General features: G+C 36.8%; 1 protein-coding gene across 6 annotated transcripts in view; it reads right to left on the bottom strand.

The window, feature by feature from the left end:
* The window catches only part of PPHLN1 (periphilin 1), a 37,885-nt gene that overhangs the window by 10,274 nt on the left and 5,311 nt on the right, over positions 1–22,300 (bottom strand). For 3 of the 6 annotated variants that reach the window (XM_060777588.2, XM_067469079.1, XM_060777587.2), the window contains exons 3-8: positions 19,866–19,951; positions 17,776–17,811; positions 15,571–15,729; positions 14,307–14,365; positions 1,954–2,207; positions 695–777 (exon numbers count right to left, since the gene is read on the bottom strand). In XM_060777588.2, coding sequence (XP_060633571.2) covers positions 695–777; positions 1,954–2,207; positions 14,307–14,365; positions 15,571–15,729; positions 17,776–17,811; positions 19,866–19,951 — 677 coding nt within the window. The remainder of the gene's footprint in view (positions 1–694; positions 778–1,953; positions 2,208–14,306; positions 14,366–15,570; positions 15,730–17,775; positions 17,812–19,865; positions 19,952–22,300) is intronic. The other 3 variants (XM_060777590.2, XM_060777589.2, XM_060777591.2) reach the window with 3 other exon arrangements.

Genomic DNA, 22,300 nt, shown 5'->3' with positions numbered 1-22,300 from the left:
CACATGTTTGCAAGTCTTTGCAAATCCTATATAGATATAATTATCTATAGAGAGAGATGTCTAGATAGACTTATAGTAATATAGATATATAGGGCTTGCAAATATTAAAGGGGGGAAATGCGCACACAAATATATATAGACATGTCTAGATAGATATGAATATAGATATATAGGGCTTGCACACACACACATTCAAAAACATTTAATCTACTGATGCCTCACTTAATTTTATTGGTATCTATTTTTAATTTGGAATTTACCAGTAGCTTCTGCAGTTTCCACCCTCAGCTTGTACTCAAGTCAATAAGTTCCCCCAGTTATTTGTGGTAAAATTAAGTGCCTCAGCTTATATTTAGGTCAGCTTATACTCAAGTATAAACGGTATATAAGATTACAAAAACAGAAGAGGAACAGCCACTGTACACCAGCAAAATACTACTTATTTGAAAGGAAATGTATAAATTCAGTATTGTTTTAGAAAACATGTATGATAGTAGTTTAAACCATCTTTAAGGTCCAGGGTAGAAAAGAATAAAATGTCTCCCAAAAAAGCTTAACTTCAGAATCACATTGCAGATTTATAGAGGCATAAATTAATATTGGTTGAAATCTTGTAGCAAGATGTAATAATGGAAGCTAAATTTTGTTTCATCTGAATTACTTTTTTCTACAAACAGTGTAAAAATATACCCACTTTTGAAGGGGGTACTGCTGTAGTTCCTGAAGGGGATACATCTCCTGAGGTCTTCAAAGACTGAGTTGCTGGTCTCTCTTTATCTAAATGAACAAAAATATTTAAAAGTGACCGTAGTGACATATGATTTTTTATCACATATTTTCTAACTTAAATTAATAACTAAGTATCTAGGCAGTTATCACCTATTTCAGTCATTCATAACTCATGTTAGAAAACAATTGCTCAGTTTCCTATATCAATAGATGGACAAAGAAAGTTGAATTCGGCTAGCTGTAGAAATTTCTTAAAAATCTTGTAGTTAACACAGGATTAAAAAAAACACACTTAATAATAGCAACGGTCCAAATATTTAACTACAACGTGGTAAGTGCAACTGATACATTTTATCCAAGGCTTGCTTTCTAAAAAAAAACCTGAAGTGACAGACTTAAGTAGATTTTTCTTGACACGAAATGTATTCTATAGTATCTCCAAAACTAAGATAGCAAAGATCCAAAGGGGTCATTCCTGTCCCTCTCACCACCTTGGCCAAGAAGCAACCTTTCCCTGTAAACAAGAGTACAGCTCCATGCATGTTATTGTGCTGCAGTTAAACATTCCTTGTCAATGTCTAGAAACTAGAATGTAACAATATCTATTTCCCATGTCACCTTTAATATTTTCCACCCTGCGATTTCAAAAATGCCAAGATCACTTTGAAGTTTTCCCTTTTCCTTTTTTTTAAATCCAAAGCAAAATGTTTTTCCAAGATTTGTGAGAAAAAGAACTCAAAGTTTAATGTGCAACAACCATTTGTGGGGTTACAGAATTGTTTCACCCCCAAATTCCAGTATCTACAATGTTTAGGAGTAATGTCTCCTATATGCAGTAATGGTCAATGTTTTATAAGAGTCCAAAAAGAGCATGGGTAGAAAGCTGCACTTCTCTTTAATCTCAAAATCTCATCTTGAGTTTTACTTATTTAGAACCAAAACTCCAAATAAAATGAGTTTTCGCATTATTACCAACTTCTAAAATGAGATTAAGGCAAATATATTGAGCACTAAAAGACGCAAAAGGACTTGAGTTAAATGAGAAGTGAGCACATCACTAAAATATATATATACATCAAGTTACATCGGATTACATCTCATCACTGACAGCAGAGTCTTCAATCAGTAGAGACTTCCATCAGTGGAATATAGAGAAAACTGCTGTTTGCCTTGTACCTCCCTCACTGTTCCAAAGGGCCCCTCAACCCTCTGGAGCAGATTTACCTTGTTGGGAAATATTACTTTTATGCAAAGGTGGCATACTTCTGCTAAGTTGAGCCTGGTGAAAAGCATAGGCTTTGCTTCTGTCAGGGGAATAACCTCTGCTGCTGACGCTGGAACCAGATCTGCTCGGAGGGGAATCTCTTCTTGCGACTGGTGATTCCCTGAAGTAAGGAGAATCCCTCTTGTGTGGGGATCGGTCTCTTGGATAGTGAGAGGGGAATACTGGTTTTCGTCTGATGCCATCTCTGATTTCTCTTTAAACATTGGAACAACAAGAAGAAATAGATTTGGTCAGCATATATTGATGTGGAGGTCTCCCAAGCTACATTGTCTACCGAACCTTCTTCTCTGCACAAAAACAAATGTTATCACTTATTCTTTAACAAGAAATTAAAGGCAAAGTGTAAACTTCCTTAAAATGGAATACTGACCAACACTGTAAGTTTTAATATTTAGTGATCTAAGCTCGTAGTCATTACATTCCCAGTTTGACCCAAAATGCAAAGTGGACAGCGTTTAATCCCCATCATGGCTTTGCTTGAAAAGTTTCTAAGTGAGCAAGAATTCTTCATGGACACATTTTCATTCACACAGAAACTAAGCCTATTAACAAATAGCAACTTCCCCTCTTCAGACTTTTCACATTCCACATGAGGAAAATTAACTGATATAAATCAGGGATACAGAGCTGATGTAGTTTCAAAATTAAGTGCTTATAATGAAGGGATACAGCAAAGATGACTAGAATGAAGTTATAAACAAGTATCTTTCAACGTAATTATTGAACTTTGGTTGGCCACCGCTTATCCTCTCACTATTTTTTTGCTCCATATTTATGTCTCCAAGAGCCTAGAGCTTTATTTTATTTCAAAGCAGGACAGTTTTATCCTACGCAGTTATCAAATCCATTATCTTTCATCGCTATAAATCTTAACTTTCAAAATGTTGAATATTTTCAGTTTCTTGCAGTATAATAGGAGTCCCTGGTGGTGCAGCGGGTTAAACTGCTGAGCTGCTAAACTTGCCGACCAAAAGGCCGGCAGTTCAAATCTGGGGACCTGGGTGAGCTCCCGCTGTTAGCCCCAGCTTCTGCCATCCTAGCAGTTCGAAAACATGCTCACGTTATCTTAATAGGTACCACTCTGGTAGGAAGGTAACGGCGCTCCATACAGACATGCCAGCCACATGATCTAGGAGGCATCTACGGATGTCAGCTCTTTGGCTTAGAAATGGAGATGAGCACCACCCCACAGAGTTGGACATGACTAGACTTAATGTCAAGGGGAAACTTTACCTTTACTACAGTATAATAGAACTTTATCTTCTTATATGACTGAATGGCAATCCTAATAAACAAGAAGTAGGCTGGCAATCTCATTTCCAGGTGCAAGTGGCCATGGTGTGTTCTATAGTAGGTTTGTGTGTATAGGGGAGTCTTTAAATCATCTGTCAAATTCCACTGGTTTTTCTTGGGCAAGAAATACTCAAGCCTGGTTGGTGGGGATGCAGAAGGGGCCCTTTTTGGTGGCTGCCTCTGGGCTCTGGAATTCTCAAAACTAGACTCTTTGGGAAGAAATCTAATATGCTTTCAATTGTTTTAAACTCTCACAATGATGATTATTAAAATTACAAAAGCAAAATCCAGCATTAATGACTAAAATAAAAATGATTCCCACTTATTACCGTATACCTACAGGGAAAAGCTGGACAAAATCATGAGAAAAGTTTAAACTTGAAGAATCTCATAAAATTAACAAGTGGGGAAACTGACATCAACCAGATCTAGATGAAGAATGTCCATATCAACTAAAGAGTTGTTGAAGAGGAACATAAGGGTTTTTGTTATCTCATCAGACTTATATAACCATAATACTGCCATGTAAGTGTAACTATTTAGAGGGAATTAAAGTACATTTCGCCGCTTCACTTCTGACTCTTTGGACGCATATGTTCTAAGTGTATGACATACAGCAAGCCATACACATACATACAGATGCAAGAAAAGACTTAAAACGCAAATGGAGAAAAAGAGCCCTCTAGTGTTGAAGCCAAGCTTATTTTCTTTCAGCATTTTGAAATAGCCAGCCAACATTATAAACAAGGACTAACAATATAACATTATCTATACCACTTTTCCAAGACACACTTCTATATTATTGGAAAACTGGAAGGATTACCAAGGATCATCTTGCCCAACTCTCTGCTAGTAAAGGCACAGAAACAGCTGCCAAATTTGGGTCCCTCTCCACATCCTTTTGCACACTCTTGACAAACTGGGATCATAATAGGAATGTTACAGTTTTACTTACTTATTATTTATTTATGTACAGTATTTATACACCACTTTTCTCACCCCTGGGGGGGGGGGGCGACTCCTCAAAGAGGTTTATAAAAAAAATGGCAAAACTCAATGCCTTACATACATAAACCAAATTATAAATCAAACAGCATATGACTAAGCATAAAATAAAATAGAGAAAATTCACCATAAAGTAATAGAAATTTAAACATGAAGTATAAAAATTAAAAATTCCTAATAAAAATATTACTTACTTGAAGATAGGGCACATCTCTACACTGTGGAACTAGTACAGGCAATCCCCAAGTTACAGTGATCTGACTTACAAACGATTCATAGTTAAGAACAAGGGTGAGACAACAGGAACTGAAAGAACTCTACCTATAGGAAGGGAAATTCATTCCTGGAACAGCTATCATGAGGAAAAGGGGTCTCTACTGAAGCTTTACCACCAAACCTGGTTTCCACAACAAGCCACGCTTTTCAAAATCCAGTGATCACGGGGACAAAAAGCGAGGTGAAAACTTCTGCACGAGGGCACAGGCAACAAAACAAACAGCTTATGCTAACAAAAGATTTTTAAAATGCTTATATATATATATATATATATATAGAGAGAGAGAGAGAGAGAGAGAGAGGCTGGAGTTACACTTAAAAATGTTCCTGTTTCTACTTACAAACAAATTCAACTTAAGAACAAACCTACAGAATTTATCTTGCTCGTAACTTGTGGACTGCCTACACATGACATTTCCTTCTTGATAAACATGTATATGTGCATCAAGTCAAATGGTATTGAATTAAAAGTTCAGAAATATTTATAAGCCAAGAAATGCATATTTCTGATTTTCAAACTATTAGTGTGTGGAAGTCTACATCACCTTCCAAAAATAAAATAAAATATTAGACTGTAAACTCCTACAATCCTCTTCATTACAACAGACCTTGAAGCATCAGTATCAAGTTAGCATTCCTTGTACTATTTTCTATATGCTTTTCAACTCTTACTTACCAACTCATGCCAGAACAATATTTTTCAGAGTTTGCAACTCCCAAGACTGCTTTACATATTATCTTTTTAATGGCTAACACACAAAAAATCCCAGCAGGGTAGGGAGAATAAGGTTTCAAACTCCCATGCATTGAAGCCAACTCACCAAATGAACCATAACAAAAGTTGTAGTCCAATACTATCTGGAAAGGCATAGAAACAATCAGCCAAGCTTTTAAAGTAAATAGTGGGGCCCAGGTTTTAGAACAGCACTGCATCACTTTACATAACGCTCAAAATCACATTAACAGGGCACAGAACATCAGCAAACTCTTCACAACAAACTGATGAGAAGGCAAAAGATTATTGGCAGCTATCAACAAGAACATCAAGGAAATCTTAGATACTGAAAAACCTCAGGCCACTAAATCTATCAGTCTTTGGTTCAATAGGTGAGTTTTTGAGTTTTTTGCTACTAGGAAATAATCAAGAAACAGTAACAGTGAGAGGTCCCTCTTACATCTGACTGTTTCCCATTCCCCTCCTAATATTCTCAGTTGCCGAGAATAGGAGCCCAATGTGGTGCAGTCTGCCCTTGTGCCAATAGGACTGCTGACCGAAAGGACGGTGGTTCAAATACAGGGAGTGAGGTGAACTCCCATCTATCAGCTCCAGCTTCCCATGTGGGGACATGAGAAAAGCCTCCCACAGGATGGTAAAACATCCGGGCATCCCCTGGGCAATGTCCTTGCAGATGGCCAATTCTCTCACACCAGAAGCGACTTATAGTTTCTCAAGTCACTACACACACACACACACACACACACACAAACAGTTGCTAAGAACATGAGGCTAGAAACTGATTTCTTTAATTGGAAGCAAAACACTAAAACATGTTGTTATAAGGTACAGGATTTATGTTATAATTTAGATGCCCTTAAGAGCAGCAGCAGAAGCCAGAACTTTTAATCAGTTTGATTTTTTTTAAAAAAAAACATTATAATTTCATGTATATCCTTCTAACCCTTAACTTCTAAACTGAGAGTTTAGTTTTACCAATATATCAGCAAAACTGAGATATATTTATAAAACTGGTTTTTGTTTTTTCTCTTGTCATGTAAATTTCATGTTTAAAAATAGTACTATGAAACAGTATCAAAATAAAGCAGGAGTGTATTATAGCGTATTACACACTGTGGCACTGTTAACATCTACACTAAATGCCACCTATTGTTGAGAAAAGCAATTTGAGGAAATAAACACACAATGATTAAGCTACCTATTTTAATAATAAGTTGATTTTTCTCTATCACTTATTGTCCTTAGTTTTCTAGTTCATTCTGAAGCCAACAATGGTATGTTTATAAAGTACTTTTATAAATGCTTCTGAGCTATAAAGTTTATTATAGGCATTCATAATGTGTGCATTTCCATAACAAGCCTCTCTTTACAAGAGCTTAGAATTAAATTGCACATTGGGTAAATAAATGGTAGATTTAGTGACCTGCAAACTTACTATATTTGGAAAATCCAAATTTGGTTCTTTTATATGTTAAAATAAGGAAGTGATAAAATACATTCAAATGGCTTTAGATTCAATAAATGTAACAAAGGAACAAAACCTTTCCCACTGACAGCCAAGACTGTGGTTAGAATTTCACAAGGATTTCAGAGTGTTTTCTCCCTTGAATATGGATAAGCAGATTTAGGTCACTTTTGCTTAACCTTAAGGAATCAGTGTAGATTTTTGTCTTTCAAAACAATAAAAACATCTCACATTCAATTAGAAAAGAGGTAAGCTTTTAAAATTGTAACCTGAAAAATAATTCAACAATTGAAAGATTCCAATGTTGAAATTCACAAGGTCTTTCACTGTAATGAATATTTTTATATTCTTAAATAATGGGAGCACAAATGAATTGTTTTAATTTGTTAAAAGCAATATTGAATGCCAGGCGAAAGGCAGGTGCAGCTTAGTTTAGAGCACTGTTTTCAGCATTTATCCATCTATGGATAGTGGTATTACCCTCGCGGTTGAGGCCATGTGGTGTTAGAGGCTTAAGTCTATAAATCCAGAAATCCTCCCTTTTGTCCAAAATGACTGGAGGAAATGGCACCTCCATATTAAATAGGAAGAGATCAGAAATTTGCATTTTATTCAGTCATGTATCTACTACACCTTCAGATTTCATTAGTATTGTTTGAGCCTCATAATAGCTAAGCCAAAGCCATTGTTATAGCAACCTGTTAAATGTCAACACCTGAGATCTTTGCTGAATTCCACATTCTATGGCATGTTCTATTATTTTCCTTTAAAACACAGGTGTTTCAAATGGTTGGACCCAATTTCAAAGCAGCATATTCCATTATGGCAACATGTTACAATTACACAAAAAGTTACAAATCATTTAATGACTTATCAAGTTTTACTAATCATTTTGAGTCAGAAACAAATCTAAAAAAATAACCCCACAAATGAAGAATCTATCATTAGGCCTTATGTTGCCATCTTGCGAATGACAGGCTAATGTCTGTTTGTGTGCTGAGAGAGGCATCTAGCAATAATCACTGGAAACTCTATGCCCCACCCTTTCAAGTGGTAAGGGTTCATGGTTGCAGAGATACAGCCATTTCAAATCAGGCCCATCATTTTGAAACACCCTGTATTTTGGGATCCAATGGAGAGAGATGGAAATATTGTATAGGAGCTGGGATTTTCAATCAATGTGTCCACATCATACCTGCAGCAGACAATGTTTACCTTGCTAGTAGATTCACTAAATAAACTGGCCTTTCTAACCATAATTCTTGCCCTCCTACCATAACCCATTCTTGACTTGTGCACTTTACTATTGTACCTGCCCTGGAGTTGGATTGTATTAATCTGATTTGGCCATTTCACCTTAATTTATCACCTACTTCTTGCACTTTACCATTCAGGCAGTCATATTGCACAAGCCTTCCCTCACCCCTCAACTCTGGAACACCTATTATGCTCAGCTACTGGTTGTTTTTAATTATGTCTGTATATGTATTTGATTTTGTGTATTTTAATTCTGCTTGACTGGGCTAGACCCATTTAAGCCGTCCCAAGTCGCTTAGGGGAGATGGCAGGATACAAAAATAAAGTTATTATAATATTATTATTGCTCTTGAAATTCACACATTGGCCAAGCTTGCTATAATACGTCAGATAAATAAAATACATACAGAACATTGTATACTTATAAAGAATGGAAACCAATAAAATATGCACAACTGAAAAATATGCATATACAAAGTGTTGATACAAATTTCCAGCAAGAAGAGAAACAGAACTTAACACAAAGGATGAGATTAAAAAAAACTCAGATTTGAGCAAGGCATCAAAAATATAGCATCACTTTTCCTGCAATTGTTCTTCAGAAACTACAGATGTGAGAGGACACTGCATCACAAATTCATAGTTATCACTTCATTTTAAATTGTTAAAGGATTCCTTTTTTGTGTATAGAAGAAAAAAAGATTATTGTATTCAGTTTCCCCATTGTCTCATATGTTTCATGATATTGATGACACCAATAGGCAGTATAATATTTGTGGGGAGTTATTGAAAAAACCATTACTCTTTCTAATTTAATTCTATTATTAGGTCTCTTAATTTGGAGCAACAGATTGTTTGTATGAACAAAACAAAAATACCTGGTTTATTTACATCCTGCTTTTTCTCTTTAAAAAGACTCAAAGCAGCACAGAGACTCAAACTTAGGATTCTAAGTCATCCTATTTTCTTTGGTAAGGGCAGAAAATGTCTAACTCACAAATATAGAAACCTCACCATATCCCCCGACTTCACAACAAAATGAATGAAATATTCAAAAAAGCTCTCAACACCAAATCCCAGCAATATTTGATTCAACTGGGAGGAACCCTATATGTCGCTCTGAAAACACAACACCAAAAAGAACAGCAAAGCTGTTCAATGAAACATATCTAGGATACTCCAGCAAAGTCAAAATCCACAAAGTCAAAATCCACACAGCAGTGAAAGGTTTATTGCTCGTCTGTGGATTTTATTGTGTTTTTCTGCACAGTCAACATATCTACTCCTGAATCCAGGACAGAAAGCAAATTTCTGTGAGGCTATGAAATGTTCTTACTCCATTGACTTTATGTGACTAGATCATTAAGAGACCTAGAGTTAACTCTTTCTACACGTTCAAACTTTGGGATGGCATGCAAAAGATGAGAACAGAGGTGTTGGTTTCCTTAACACCAAAGGCCTGAGGAGGGGGCATAAACACACAAAAGCCTCTCTTGTCTCAGGGGGTTTCGACAGTAAAAACACTTCTCAAAGACTTGCTAAACTATTCATTTGATGAGAGACTGGGCTAATCCACATGTCAGTAAATCATAGAGTGGCATTTATTAGCTACCCTTTCCCTTAAGATCCTAATCAGCTCCATCCAGATCACTTGCTGCTAAGGCCATACAATACAATACTATTGTAGGTGTAAATAAAGTGCACCTGGGACGAATGACCTTTGTTTGAACTTACGGCATGTTGCAAATAAATGCCAAAGTGTCAATAAATAAATAAAATATCATTTGGCTTTCATGGTTTATGGCTGGTGAGCTGTCTACAGCATTTCACACTGAGGAAGCGACAGAAATACAAAAGGCTAATTTCATTCTGTGAATCCAGTTAGTACATCTTTATTTTTTTTATATAAGACACTTCGGATGGACTCTAATAATAATAAATTATTTCAAATTACGAATCCAAGGATTCCATAGCATTGGGATATAACAGTTAAAGTAGTATCAAACTACATTCATTCTGAAGTGTAGATGTACCCTTGGTTACTAAGAACAACCCAAGTTTTAGCTCCTTGATCTGAATGATGTTTAAATATTTTGCTGATTTAAAAAATGATATTGTAATGAGACATAAACCAAAAGGGAATATTTTCTTCCAAGTCATAGGCAGAACAGAACATTATATTAAAAAGGCTTATTTGCTAATTATGTATCTTGCAAGAAATAAAGTATGAAAAAATGCATCTGTTTGGAAAGCTTTGTTGTAATAGATACATTCAGTTAATTGATTTTGCTTTGTTATCACTTTTGTCTAAAATAAACTGTGTAAATGAACAACAGGAAAGAACTGTATGGTCACTATACTATTTTGCTAAATTACTTGTCAAAGCAAGATTTTACAGTTGAGGTTCATACCGTTAAGTTAAAAAGACCCAACTAAAAGTGCTCATAGATCATATGATATACAATTATAGCTCTCTACAGTGTTACAACATAGTTACAACTTCCTTTAAATATTGTCCCTTTGGAAAGATCGTTAACTAACTCAAGCCAACTAAACCAAATCAGTGCTATCAAATATGAATTTCACATATGCAAGCATAAATAAACAAGGTTAATATTTTCTGAATTTTAATGGTTTTTTAAATTATGCCATAAGATAAAACAATTCCCACTGTGGCAGAAAAATTACCTTCCTACTTTAACTTTCTTTTCAGATTTATCAGAGAAAAGTTATTTTGAAGCTTGTTAAGTACCAAGTTGACTCTCAGTCCCATCTCCTGGGGACGGGAGACAGAGCCTTCTCAGTGGTGGCCCCTCGGCAATGGAATTCCCTCCCCACTAATATTAGATCAACCCCTCCCTTCTGGCCTTCAGAAAGAAAGTAAGAACGTAGCTATAGGATGAAGCATTTGGACAGTAACTGTAGTGCAATAAATGGATACAGAATATGTGAAATGAAAAACAGGAATAGTTCAGGATTACGATCTTTTACTGCATGGTTTTAATCATTGGTGTAATGTTTAGATATTTTTAATTATTTGGTTTCAATGTAAATGTTTGTTTTAATTGTATGTTGTTTCTATGGCATTGAATTGTTGCCAATGTGCAAAGCTGTTTTGTTCACTTTGGGGTGAGAAGGGTGGAGTATAGATATAGTAAATAAATAAATATTCTAAGAGCCGTAGCAAACTACTGGAAGTGAGAGCGAGCTTGTGCTCGAGCTCACTCCAAAGCCCTGCCTTTTTTTCCCCTGAGGCTGCTCTCTCTCTTGCTAGTGTGCCTGTTTTCCCTTGCTAGGGAAGCGATGCGAGTGTACTCTCGCAGTTGGCAGAATTCAACTGTGAGCGCACGCTCGCATCCCTGCCCTCTGCAATGGAAAACAGGCACGCTAGCAAGAGAGAGAGCAGCCTCGGGGGAAAAAAGGGGGGGGGCTTCAGAGCAAGCCCGAGCGCAAGCTTCCTGTAGTTTGCTGCGGCATGAGCGTATGCTCGCAACGCTGCCCTAGCAAAGGGAAATAGGCGGAGAAAGAGGCGGAGCATTGCTCGTGCTGGCTTAGTTTGCTCTCACAAAATCCTAGTTTGCTACGGCTCTAAAAGGGGAAAATGTGCAACAAGTTCTATCAAGATCATCAATTCAGTTCGGTGTTAGCTAGACATCCTTAAAATGTACTATAGACCAAAAATCCTGTTCAATGTCTGAAAAGGAATGCTTTTTTCAATATACTATTGGTAAATATATTTTCATGAAAAAGGTATCCCTTCTGCTACAAATCCCTGGTGCTGTACATGTTTGATTATTTTGAATAATCTGCCAATCATAGTAACAATGTTCCCATAAAGTCACTAAAAGGATTTCCAGCATAATGAAACGGTAATCACAGCAGCTTGTCTTGCAAGACTTCCTGCTATTATGTCTGTGGGAGTACTAGCAAACTGCAGTAAGACAATTACCTCCAAGCTCCCTGCTGTTACACACTGGCCTCTCATGAGACTACTTATCTTAAAACTACAACTATATGTAGACATATAAGCAAAACATTTAACTGGAATAGGAGTTCAATGCTTTAGCATGTGCCAGTTAATATTAAAGAATTATTAGAAAAATGACACCATCTGAAATGAATGCTCTCAAGCATTTAATTATGCTTTCCTCACTAACACAGAACTCAGCATATGTATTGACTATCTTTTGTTTCCCTGCATTCAGAATTTTTGAAAAGCTGTAATGGTCCCTACACAGAAAAAACTGTTACAGTGGGCCCTCTGATTTGCTGGGGTTTGATTTCATGACCCCCACCCATCCCTACCCTTAGATATAATGTTCAATGCTCATTGTATAAAATGGCATAGTAAAATGGGTGTTCCTTATATAAAATTGTGGCAAACTCTAATAAGTACTGAAGAGAGCCTGAGGATATATGAAATGGCAGAAGCATACAGTACAGTAGGCACACACATCAGCATCATGCTCAGTGCATGGGAAAATCAAGGCTTTCTTTTTGGGATTTCTACTCCAAAATATTTTTAAGTCGTGGTTGGTTAAATCCAAGGATGCAGAATACGTTGATACGGACAGCATACTCTGCTTCTGAGTATACAGCGAAAAAGACTGTTGTCCAACTCACATTATCAATAAGATTTCCTAAATCTGGTGACAGTTCTAGTGAGTAGACAGAGCCATGAGCCTCAACTAGCACAAACACATCAAATCAATGGTTGAATGACAAGTCCACACTTATATAAACATCATTATTTAATGAGTCTATGCTAGTTGGGAAAAGCAATTGGATTTATGCCATTCATTGCAAAAGAATCTCCTGAAATTATATTTCTAAAATGCATGCTAATTCAAATTGATATCCTTCATGTCCTATAAATTTACCAAAAATTATTTTAAATTTTGCCATGAGAAATAGTAAATATCAACACTGTATGAAATCTATATTCCACCAGCCTCACTTTGTAAAAAAAAAAAAAAACACTCACAAAACTACACCCACAGTGGTACAATAAAAACAATAAAATATACAATAAAAACAATCAAATATAATAGAACTTGTTAGCATCTGGATCTGGCTTACTAGCTCATAAGAACTCCAACATGAAACTCTGGGTTTCACTACTCTGAAGAAAAATCAGATCTGTCCACTACCATTTATTCAGATATAGAAATAACTTCTGTAGGTGCTATAATTCAGACTGGCAAAACAACATCTGAGGATTCCTTAAGAAACCCCTATGAAAAATTCATGGAGTTGCCATAAATTTGCAGGCAATTTAAAGGCATGCAGGCAGGCATGCACATACACACAAAAAGTCCCAAAACTGTGACTAGATCCTGTGATAAAAATAAACTCAACTTTAACTTTAATCCATTTGACCACTGGAGGCCACTATTGCTCTTCAAAACTTCATAGATAACATTTATGTTCTTCAAATTTTAAGGAAGAAAAGGCAATAATCTAAATCCACAATTAGCAATCAAGTATACTGCTTTTAGGATGACTTCTGTTTTTGAAAAAAATACTTGTAGTTGCTCACAACCTGACACAACGGATCTCTCAATATTTTTCAGTATCAATATCACAGGGTGGGAGTGATCCTAGACTCATCGCTGAGCCTGGAACCGCAGGTCTCAGCGGTGTCTTCTCCCATTTCAAGGAAACCAACAGACTTTTCAACTACTTATTTCAATGAGGTCTGCCTCGTATTCTATGAACCCCTCCTCTCAAAGGAAACAGCACACTTTTTAAACATTTTTTCAATGGGACCAGCATCACCTTTAAACCACTAATGGCAACAAAAGGAGCATGAAGGGGCATTAACACCACACAAAATGCAGTGTGTCACAAAATGCAGTGTAAATGGACAAATCCACCACTTCCCATCCCAAGGGAAAATACTAATATTAAGCATTTCTGCCTGCAGAGAAAGGAATGGAGTCAATTCCCGTCTGTATTTCAAATCCACCTGTTTCTACAGACTGCACAGACAGACTTCCATGGGAAAACCACAGAACAGATTGTGTGTCGTTTGATAGGGTCCATGAGATTCCATCTTTCAAGTGTGTAGAAATGGAGCAAAACCTTACTGATGAAGTCACTGGGCTGGCATGTCAATGAAAAACAAGGCTGTACTGCATTCACATGGCCAAGCTTTTAATTAAGGCTTCAAGAGTCAAGTCAAGCCATACATGTGTTTTGTTTTTTAATATGAACAAAAGCTGATCGTACAGATTTTAAAAGTTAAAAATTAACAATACCTATAATCAGGCGGACGACTTAGTTGGTCTTCCCTTGACCATCTATATCCTGGATCATCCTACCAAAATAATAAAAAAGGAACAACTGAAAAATAATCACTCCATATCATATTTTTTCTATCATACGTCAGAAGCATAATTTGACAGTTGTTTGTGTGTCTTCCAGTTATTTCTGACTTACACAAACTCTATGTTTCTTCCCACCACCTCCACCCCCCCCCCCCCCAAGAAATTATATGAGTTTACACTGCTATACAATCAATTTTAATGCAGTTAATCTGCATTCAGAAACTGGATTGTATGGCAGTTTAGATGGACCATATGACTGAGTGTAAATTCAAATATCACAGAGTCCTATTCTAACAATCAAACCACTATACCATGCTGGCTCAAAATGAAAATAAAAAATAAATAAAATAAACTGATCAAAAAATTAATTCAAAAAGATCAGGGGCAATGTGCTGAGTTGCTACAGCAATAATTGAATATGTATTATTAGGCTCAAATACTAAAGTTGCTTTGCTGTTTCTGCTACATCCACTGAAGTAACTGAATGCAGTACACATATTCAAGACAAAAAAAAAAGAGCACAGAAGGGGCTATACAAGTTTCAAGGCAGTACAGCAATCAAAAAGTAATTCCATGTCTCAGGTTTCATCAGTTGTGATCATGACAGCATCACATTTTTATAACTGATTCCACAGACAAAGAATGGTTTTGATGCTTCATCCAGATAGTACACATATGCACGCGCCCACACACACTTTTTGTCTGGTTGCACATATGATTTTATTTGGTGATAGTCTGCAAAAGACCCATAATAATTAAGGTAGTTTATTCATGATATAAACAAGACATTTCACAGATATTTTTTATTTCATTGTAAAATGACTTACAATCATGTAAAAATGAGTTGCGACATTTCACAACACCAGTATTCTCAAGAGAAGAGACCTATATCTCCAGGGACATGAAGAAATGGAGACAAGAGTATGGCCACTGCCCTGTAAGTCTCACTACATCATGAATATCCAAGTGTTATGGGGCCGGAAAGCTATGAGAATCGCTAAGCAATGGGAATTTCCATTATGCAACAGAATTATGGAGTGCATGCTCTATATGTACTATCACAATTCATTAGAAATGTTGGATCTTGTCAAAGATGACATCATAATCCCAACCTCTAATGCAAAATTTCAACCTCCAACTGGGACATGTAATTTCCAATATTGTAAACATAAGGAAAATAAATGGTGAGACTTACAATTCTGTGTGGTGGTCCACTTCTTCTTTCATGGGCCAAACCACGTCCTTCTCCATAGTCTCGATAGCCAATATGATGAGAATGGCCATAGTCAAATCTGTATTCCCCAGGTCTCTCTGTAAGCTTCTTTGGTGCAAAGTTCACTACTCGATAGGGATCCTAAATGGTGAAATATATAATATGCTATTTTGAAGAAATCTGGTACAAAATAATAAGCCTCCAAGATTAATAAACAGTGGCTTTTAAACTTGATCCGTACAAAATGAAATCAAGATATAGTCTCTGTTAAGAAAAACACATTAAATGAAAAAGCCTAGAAGTGATACAACAAGCGGTTAAAATTAGAATGCGTAAATTCCTGTCAAATTGTGGTTACCACATAGAAATCCTTACAGCCAAATACACATTTGAACTGGACAATGCATATCCCAGGGTTTCTCAGCTATTTTTGCTTTGCACTGGCTCAAACTCAAAATCTGGTAACTTTTTGTCTGGTTGCACATATGATTTTATTTGGTGATAGTCTGCAGAAGTCCCAAAATAATTACTTCAAAGGAAATTAAAATAAACTGATCCTTTGCTAGAAGGGCTTTTGTAAAATATACTCCTCACAAATACACTGGGAAGTTGTTAGTTAAATGATAGTTCCGCCTTTCATTGGATCTTGTTGCTAACTTGATGCTGTAAGAATGACTGACTGTCCAACTATACCCTTATCAATCTCATCCAAAATTCACCGTGTTGACAATGGAGAAAACTTTCTGGCTCCTGCAAATAGAATTAAGAAATTTCAACTTTTACTGTAAGGTGAGTAAATGCCTTCTAATTTTAAAATTATACCATCCATAAGAACTACATAGAGAGTATAGGGAGCAAGGAGAAAATCAAAGGAGGAGGAGCTCATGAATAAACTACCTTAAGTTATATGTCTAATGAAATAAGTCTTTCTGTCTAACCAAATAATTAGAAACATGCCCAGGAATCTTAGTATGGTCATATCTCAAGGTCATGTGCCCATCCAAAAGGAAAAAGAGTGATCCAAAGGAGTTTATTTTTTATTTATTTTGTATCAAAAGCATTGCATAAATTAGTATAAAAACTAATAAAAATAGAAGGAGCGCAAGCATATAAATATTTTTGACCAAAAACGGGCAACAGCAATCACATTGTCTGTAGCCTCACACAATTCTTACTCTGTAAATGAGGCAGGACACTGCGGACAAGCATACACTTGCAGAGTCGTCTGTTCTGCTCCACAGTCGCATAAGGTGGAGGATTCTTTTAGGTAGTGCCATTTTGACAGGTTGTCTTTTGATCTTCCCAGTCCACTTCTGAGTCTGATCAGGGACTTCCAAGTTGCCCATTCTTGGTTTGCAGACCCTCATGGGAGGGGGGGCATCCATTTGGCATTTCCTGGTTTAGCTACCCAGAGGGATACTTTTGCTATTGCTGGGGGAACGTTAAGAGGAGTGGTGGTTCTCATGAAGCTTTCCCTTGATTTGAGTCTACTAGGAGGAGGCTGATAGCCATGCAGTGGATGGCATTCACAATGTTCAGCCTTATTTCTCTCAGTTAGAAGCAACTTCTTGTCGCACATGGGGGGGGGGGGGGGGGGGGGCAATGCCAGCTAGCTTGTAGAGTTTATCAACAGGTGTAGGTTTGAGACATCCTGTGATTATTCTGCATGTTTCGTTCAATGCTATGTGCACCTGCTTCGCGTGGGCAGATTTATGCCAAACAGGGCAGGCATACTCGGCAGTTGAGTAAGACAAGTTCAGAACTGATGTTTCTATCAATTTTGGGTCTACACTCCATGCGCTGCCAGTAAGTTTCCACAGGATGTTATTGCGTGCAAGCTACTTTGTGCTTGGTGTTCATGCTGTGTTTCCTAAATGTTAGTGTTCGATTTAAGGTGACACCAAGATATTTAGGATGGAAACAATGTTTTAAAGCTTCTGGCAAAACAGGACATATAATGTTAATTATTTATGTTTTTATTGGTTTTGTATGTTTTTATATTATTTGCTAAATGTTTTTAAATTGTATTTTATGTTGTTGGGGGTAACCAATTGTACCGACTGTAAACCGCCTTGAGCCGCTTTCAGGCTGAGAAAGGTGGTACATAAATATGGCAAATAAATAAATAAATTTACCCAAAACCAAACTGAATATAAAAAAGTCACCCTAGGTAATAAATGCTAATACCTGAGGATTTATGCTGCCAAATGTATACTGCATGCCCTGAAAATAAAATAATTTCAAAAAGAGTTTTTAAAATACCATTTATGACCAAAAAGACTAAAAAAATGAACTTGTTTATTTTAGACCCGGTGGACTAGATCCACAAAGACCAGCTTTCATGGGTCCTCATGCCCAGGACAAATAAATGGTGACAACATGGGCATGCTAAAGTGTGCATATTCATGTTGCCACCATTGAATAATATAGGGCATGATTATCTTTGTGTTTCTGTATTCATGATGGGCCCTGTAACCAAAACCCCATGGATGTGGCAGGCCTACTGTACCTTCAGCAAAAGTTCTCAGGAAAGGAACACTAGAATAGCATAAAACAATGACAGAAGGACATTCAGGTATTATGTCATACTCTTTAAGAATGTGTGCCTGACCTGATATGGATAACAAAGTAAATTGTCAGGGAACTACTTGGAGACATAATTTCAAAGGTGCAGCATCATAATCAAGAAATTGTTACTTCAAAAATTGGTAGGAACAAGAAGTTATCCAATGCCTGAACAGTTATAGAAAATATAATCCAATCTCATACAGCAATATTCTGATTAGAAATTATTCAGGTTTGATTTAACAACACCCATTCTTGTTTTGATCTATTACTGAAGTCCGGGAAAAGTGACTCAAAATTTTATTCTCCCCACAGATATAAAACTAAATATGGCATGCTCTAAACTGGCTCTACAAACCCTGTGTGTCAAGTAAGCACTTCAAATTAAATAGCCAACTGTTCCTAATTTCTGACCTAAATGTAGTCTTAATAGCTTTATATGTTGGCTGCTCATATGTTCTATAGACAAATTTTATTTAGAAAAATAGAAGACACTAACAAAAAGTAAAGCTTTCCCCTTGACATTAAGTCTTGTTGTGTTCAATTCTGTGTGGTGGTGCTCATCTCCATTTCTAAGCTGAAGAGCCAGAGTTGTCGGTAGACACTAATATCAGTACAGAAATGGAATACAGTTTATGTTAATTAATATTCCACAGTATATGCAAATACACAACTTCCCCTAAGTCCAATTGCTGGTGTAAGGCAGAACAGGCTCATCCTCTGAATTAATGGAAAGTCCCTATGAGCTAATTTGAAGATCTACTGTAGCTGTAATAACTAGAATGTACCCTCAAGATTTAAAGGGGAAAGGGTCATGGAGGAATTCCCTTTTGTTTCTGCACAGAATCAAAAATGTGTTTGGTGCAGTTTTACACACCACTCACTTAGGAAATCATTCCCACTAAATTAATTTCTGACAGAAACAGAGAAAACTGGGGAGCAGCTTTGATTACATTGTGTTTTTGAACAGAAAGTAACCGTCTCTGAATATTTAAATTGAATTTGACATTTATTACAAACAAAAAGACTGTTTTATACTGAATAGAGCTTTTTTCTGGTTTCCAAGAATTTAAAAAAACGGTAGGTTGTGACTGTGCATAAGATGCCATGTTTTATAGTCACAAATTGAATTAGCTCAATTCACACCTTTTGTGCAGTTCTATAGCAAAAGAGGAAGGAAATACATGGGGAAATGGGGAATTTGTCCAAAGGCTAAATCTCTATCACAAAATATCTTTATCATTTTTTAAAAGCCTGACACAGTCCAACATATGTATCTGAGAACTAATCAGAAATGATATGTACATTTTAAAATATTTTAACACTATTATTTGTTGTAAACTAAAAATACTACCCATTTCTGCCTTTCCTAACATCAACCAAAGATAAAATAATGCAAAGCAGGTAAAGAGTTTCACAGTGACAGATTGCTGTAATTAAAAATATATTGTCCAATCCGCATTTACTATTCTTGAACGGACCCAAGTTGATGGAATTCCCAAATAAAGAACATACAAAATCTACAATACACAATCATCAAGACTCCTAGCCCAGTCATTATAACAGATATAAATAAGGTAAATAAATAAATATATAAATAAATAAATAACAGAGCAGTTGTTCATGGTGACATAATAATTGGCGAATAAAAACCATGAAGAAGGAACTATCCACTCAAATTACAGAATGTACATAAAGAACAACCTATTTACCTCAGGACGTGGGGGAAGTCGTTCTCGTGGAAGTCTTTCATATTCATACCGCTCATCAGACCACATGTCATCTCTTCGGTATGCCACTAAATGTAGAAGTTTTATGAAGTTACTCTTTGGCAAGGAATGAGGGGTACATTATATAGGGAAAGTCTTCACCACAAGCTGACAGGCATTTATTTGATAACCAGCATATCTATCCAGCATTGCCTGGGTGTCGGAGGGCCATTGCCCCTCTGCTTTCATCCCTTTTTTTCTCTTTCTCTCATCTCATACCTTTCCCCCCTTTGTTTTCTCTTCCTTCCCTCTCTCCTTTTTCTTTCCTCCCTTCCATCTCCCTTCCTTTCTTGTTCTCTTTCTTACTTTCTTTCCCCTCTCCTTTCTCTAGCTCTGAGCTTACAGTGACAACCATAATAACATAGTTCTTTCCTTCATCCCTCTCATACATATCACCTTTTTTTCCTAGTCACATCACAGAGGACCACTTCATCTAGCAAAAGTTTTTCTAATACAAATAGACAGACAGAAATGCAGATAGATGGATCTATGATAGACAGATTTCCACTGATTTCAGTGAAAGATTCCCAAAACCAGTGTAGTAGCAACCCCTACAGGAGTAGCATGTGTTCACACAACTTTTACTGTATAAACCTCTATGCCAGTAGTTCTCAACCTGTGGGTCCCCAAATGTTTTGGCCTTCAAGTCCCAGAAATCCTAACAGCTGGTAAACTGGCTGGGATTTCTCGGAGTTGTAGGCCAAAACACCTGGGGACCCACAGGTTGAGAACCACTGCTCTGTGTGAACAGAGAATGCCACACCTCACAAGGCTTATACAGTGAGCCCCTATTAAAAATATTCAGAAAGTCCCAATTAAAAACAGCTGCCATGGCTCCACTCTACCTCAAGTACACAAAATAGCAGGCATACTACATTTCTCAGTTCTTGTGGGTTTTTTCGGGCTATATGGCCATGTTCTAGAGGCATTTCTCCTGACGTTTCGCCTGCATCTATGGCAAGCTTCCTCAGAGGGTGAGGTCTGCTGGAGCTGGGAAAAAAGGGGTTTATATATCTGTGGAATGACCAGGGTGAGACAAAAGGCTTTTGTAAGTTGGGCTAGGTGTGAATCTTTCAAGAAGAGTTTGCTCCAGGCACAGTCAGCCCATTGTATGCTAATTAAGGTGGTCAGTTGAAAAGATTCACACCTAGCCCAACTTACAAAAGCCCTTTGTCTCACCCTGGTCATTCCACAGATATATAAACCCCTTTTTTCCCAGCTCCAGCAGACCTCACCCTCTGAGGAAGCTTGCCATAGATGCAGGCGAAACGTCAGGAGAAATGCCTCTAGAACATGGCCATATAGCCCGAAAAAACCCACAAGAACTGAGTGATTCCGGCCATGAAAGCCTTCGACAATACATACTACATTTCGATTCTTCTGCTCCAGTTGCTCTAGATTCAGCTCAGGAATCACAAGGACTCTCACTTGCAGTTAAGATCTGATCAATACCCATTTGAGTTTTTGGTTATACCAAACATTCAAAGCTTAGAACAGAGCCTGGCACTTTTACAGGAGATTTTTTTTTCTTACATTGCTACTATACATACTCATTCAGATACATCAGCAACACACCATTTACATGTGTTCCTGCAAGATGCAGAACTCTTCAGCAGAACTAATACAAACTTCAAGGGACTTTGTGTTGGCAATCAGAACCAACTCCAACATCTGAACTTTGCACAGGATTGAGTTAAAGAAATCAAGTCTACACATTTTCCTCATTCTTCCATAGCACGATAAGATGTATGAAGAATTACAACCAATATTTGAGCGAGACTAAATAGAATATATTCAGAGACATCAACAATGTTTTAAATCTATAATAGCTTTTTCAAGGAGTATACCATTAGTGGACAAATTTTAAAAAGACAAATGAGAAAATTTGTTTTGGTTCTTTTTGTTACTATCAGAAGAGTCTCTGTAGCATAAGAAATGCCAACTTTTAATGAAATTTGACAGAACTGAGAAATTTGATAGAAGAAACTTTTTTGCCTAATCATTTTTTCTCGTTCCTTTAAGAAAAAAAACCAGAGTATGCTGTTTGTAATCTCCCTGCTCTTATAAATCATATTACTTTCCCAAAAATAATTTCATTCCCCAAAAATAATTTCTCAGGGTGCAACTACACTGAAGAATTAATGCAGTTTGACACCACTGTAACTGCTAAGGTAAATGCTACAGAATCATGAGAGCTGTAGTTTTCAATCTCTCTTAAGTCTTCTCTACCAGAGTGCTGGTGCCTCACCAAATGACAACTCCCATGATTCCAGGACGATTAAACTGCATTAAGTCTACAGTGTAGACACACCCTCAGTCACCAGTAGCCTGATCCCTTATCTATGTTGTCTGGAAGAAATACCCTAGAATTCTTGGAG

The sequence above is a fragment of the Anolis sagrei genome, chromosome 5 (assembly GCF_037176765.1).
Source record: "Anolis sagrei isolate rAnoSag1 chromosome 5, rAnoSag1.mat, whole genome shotgun sequence".
In the NCBI taxonomy this organism is placed as follows: domain Eukaryota; kingdom Metazoa; phylum Chordata; class Lepidosauria; order Squamata; family Dactyloidae; genus Anolis; species Anolis sagrei.
Note: the sequence above shows the minus strand (reverse complement) of the source record. Positions and strands in the feature narration are given on the sequence as shown.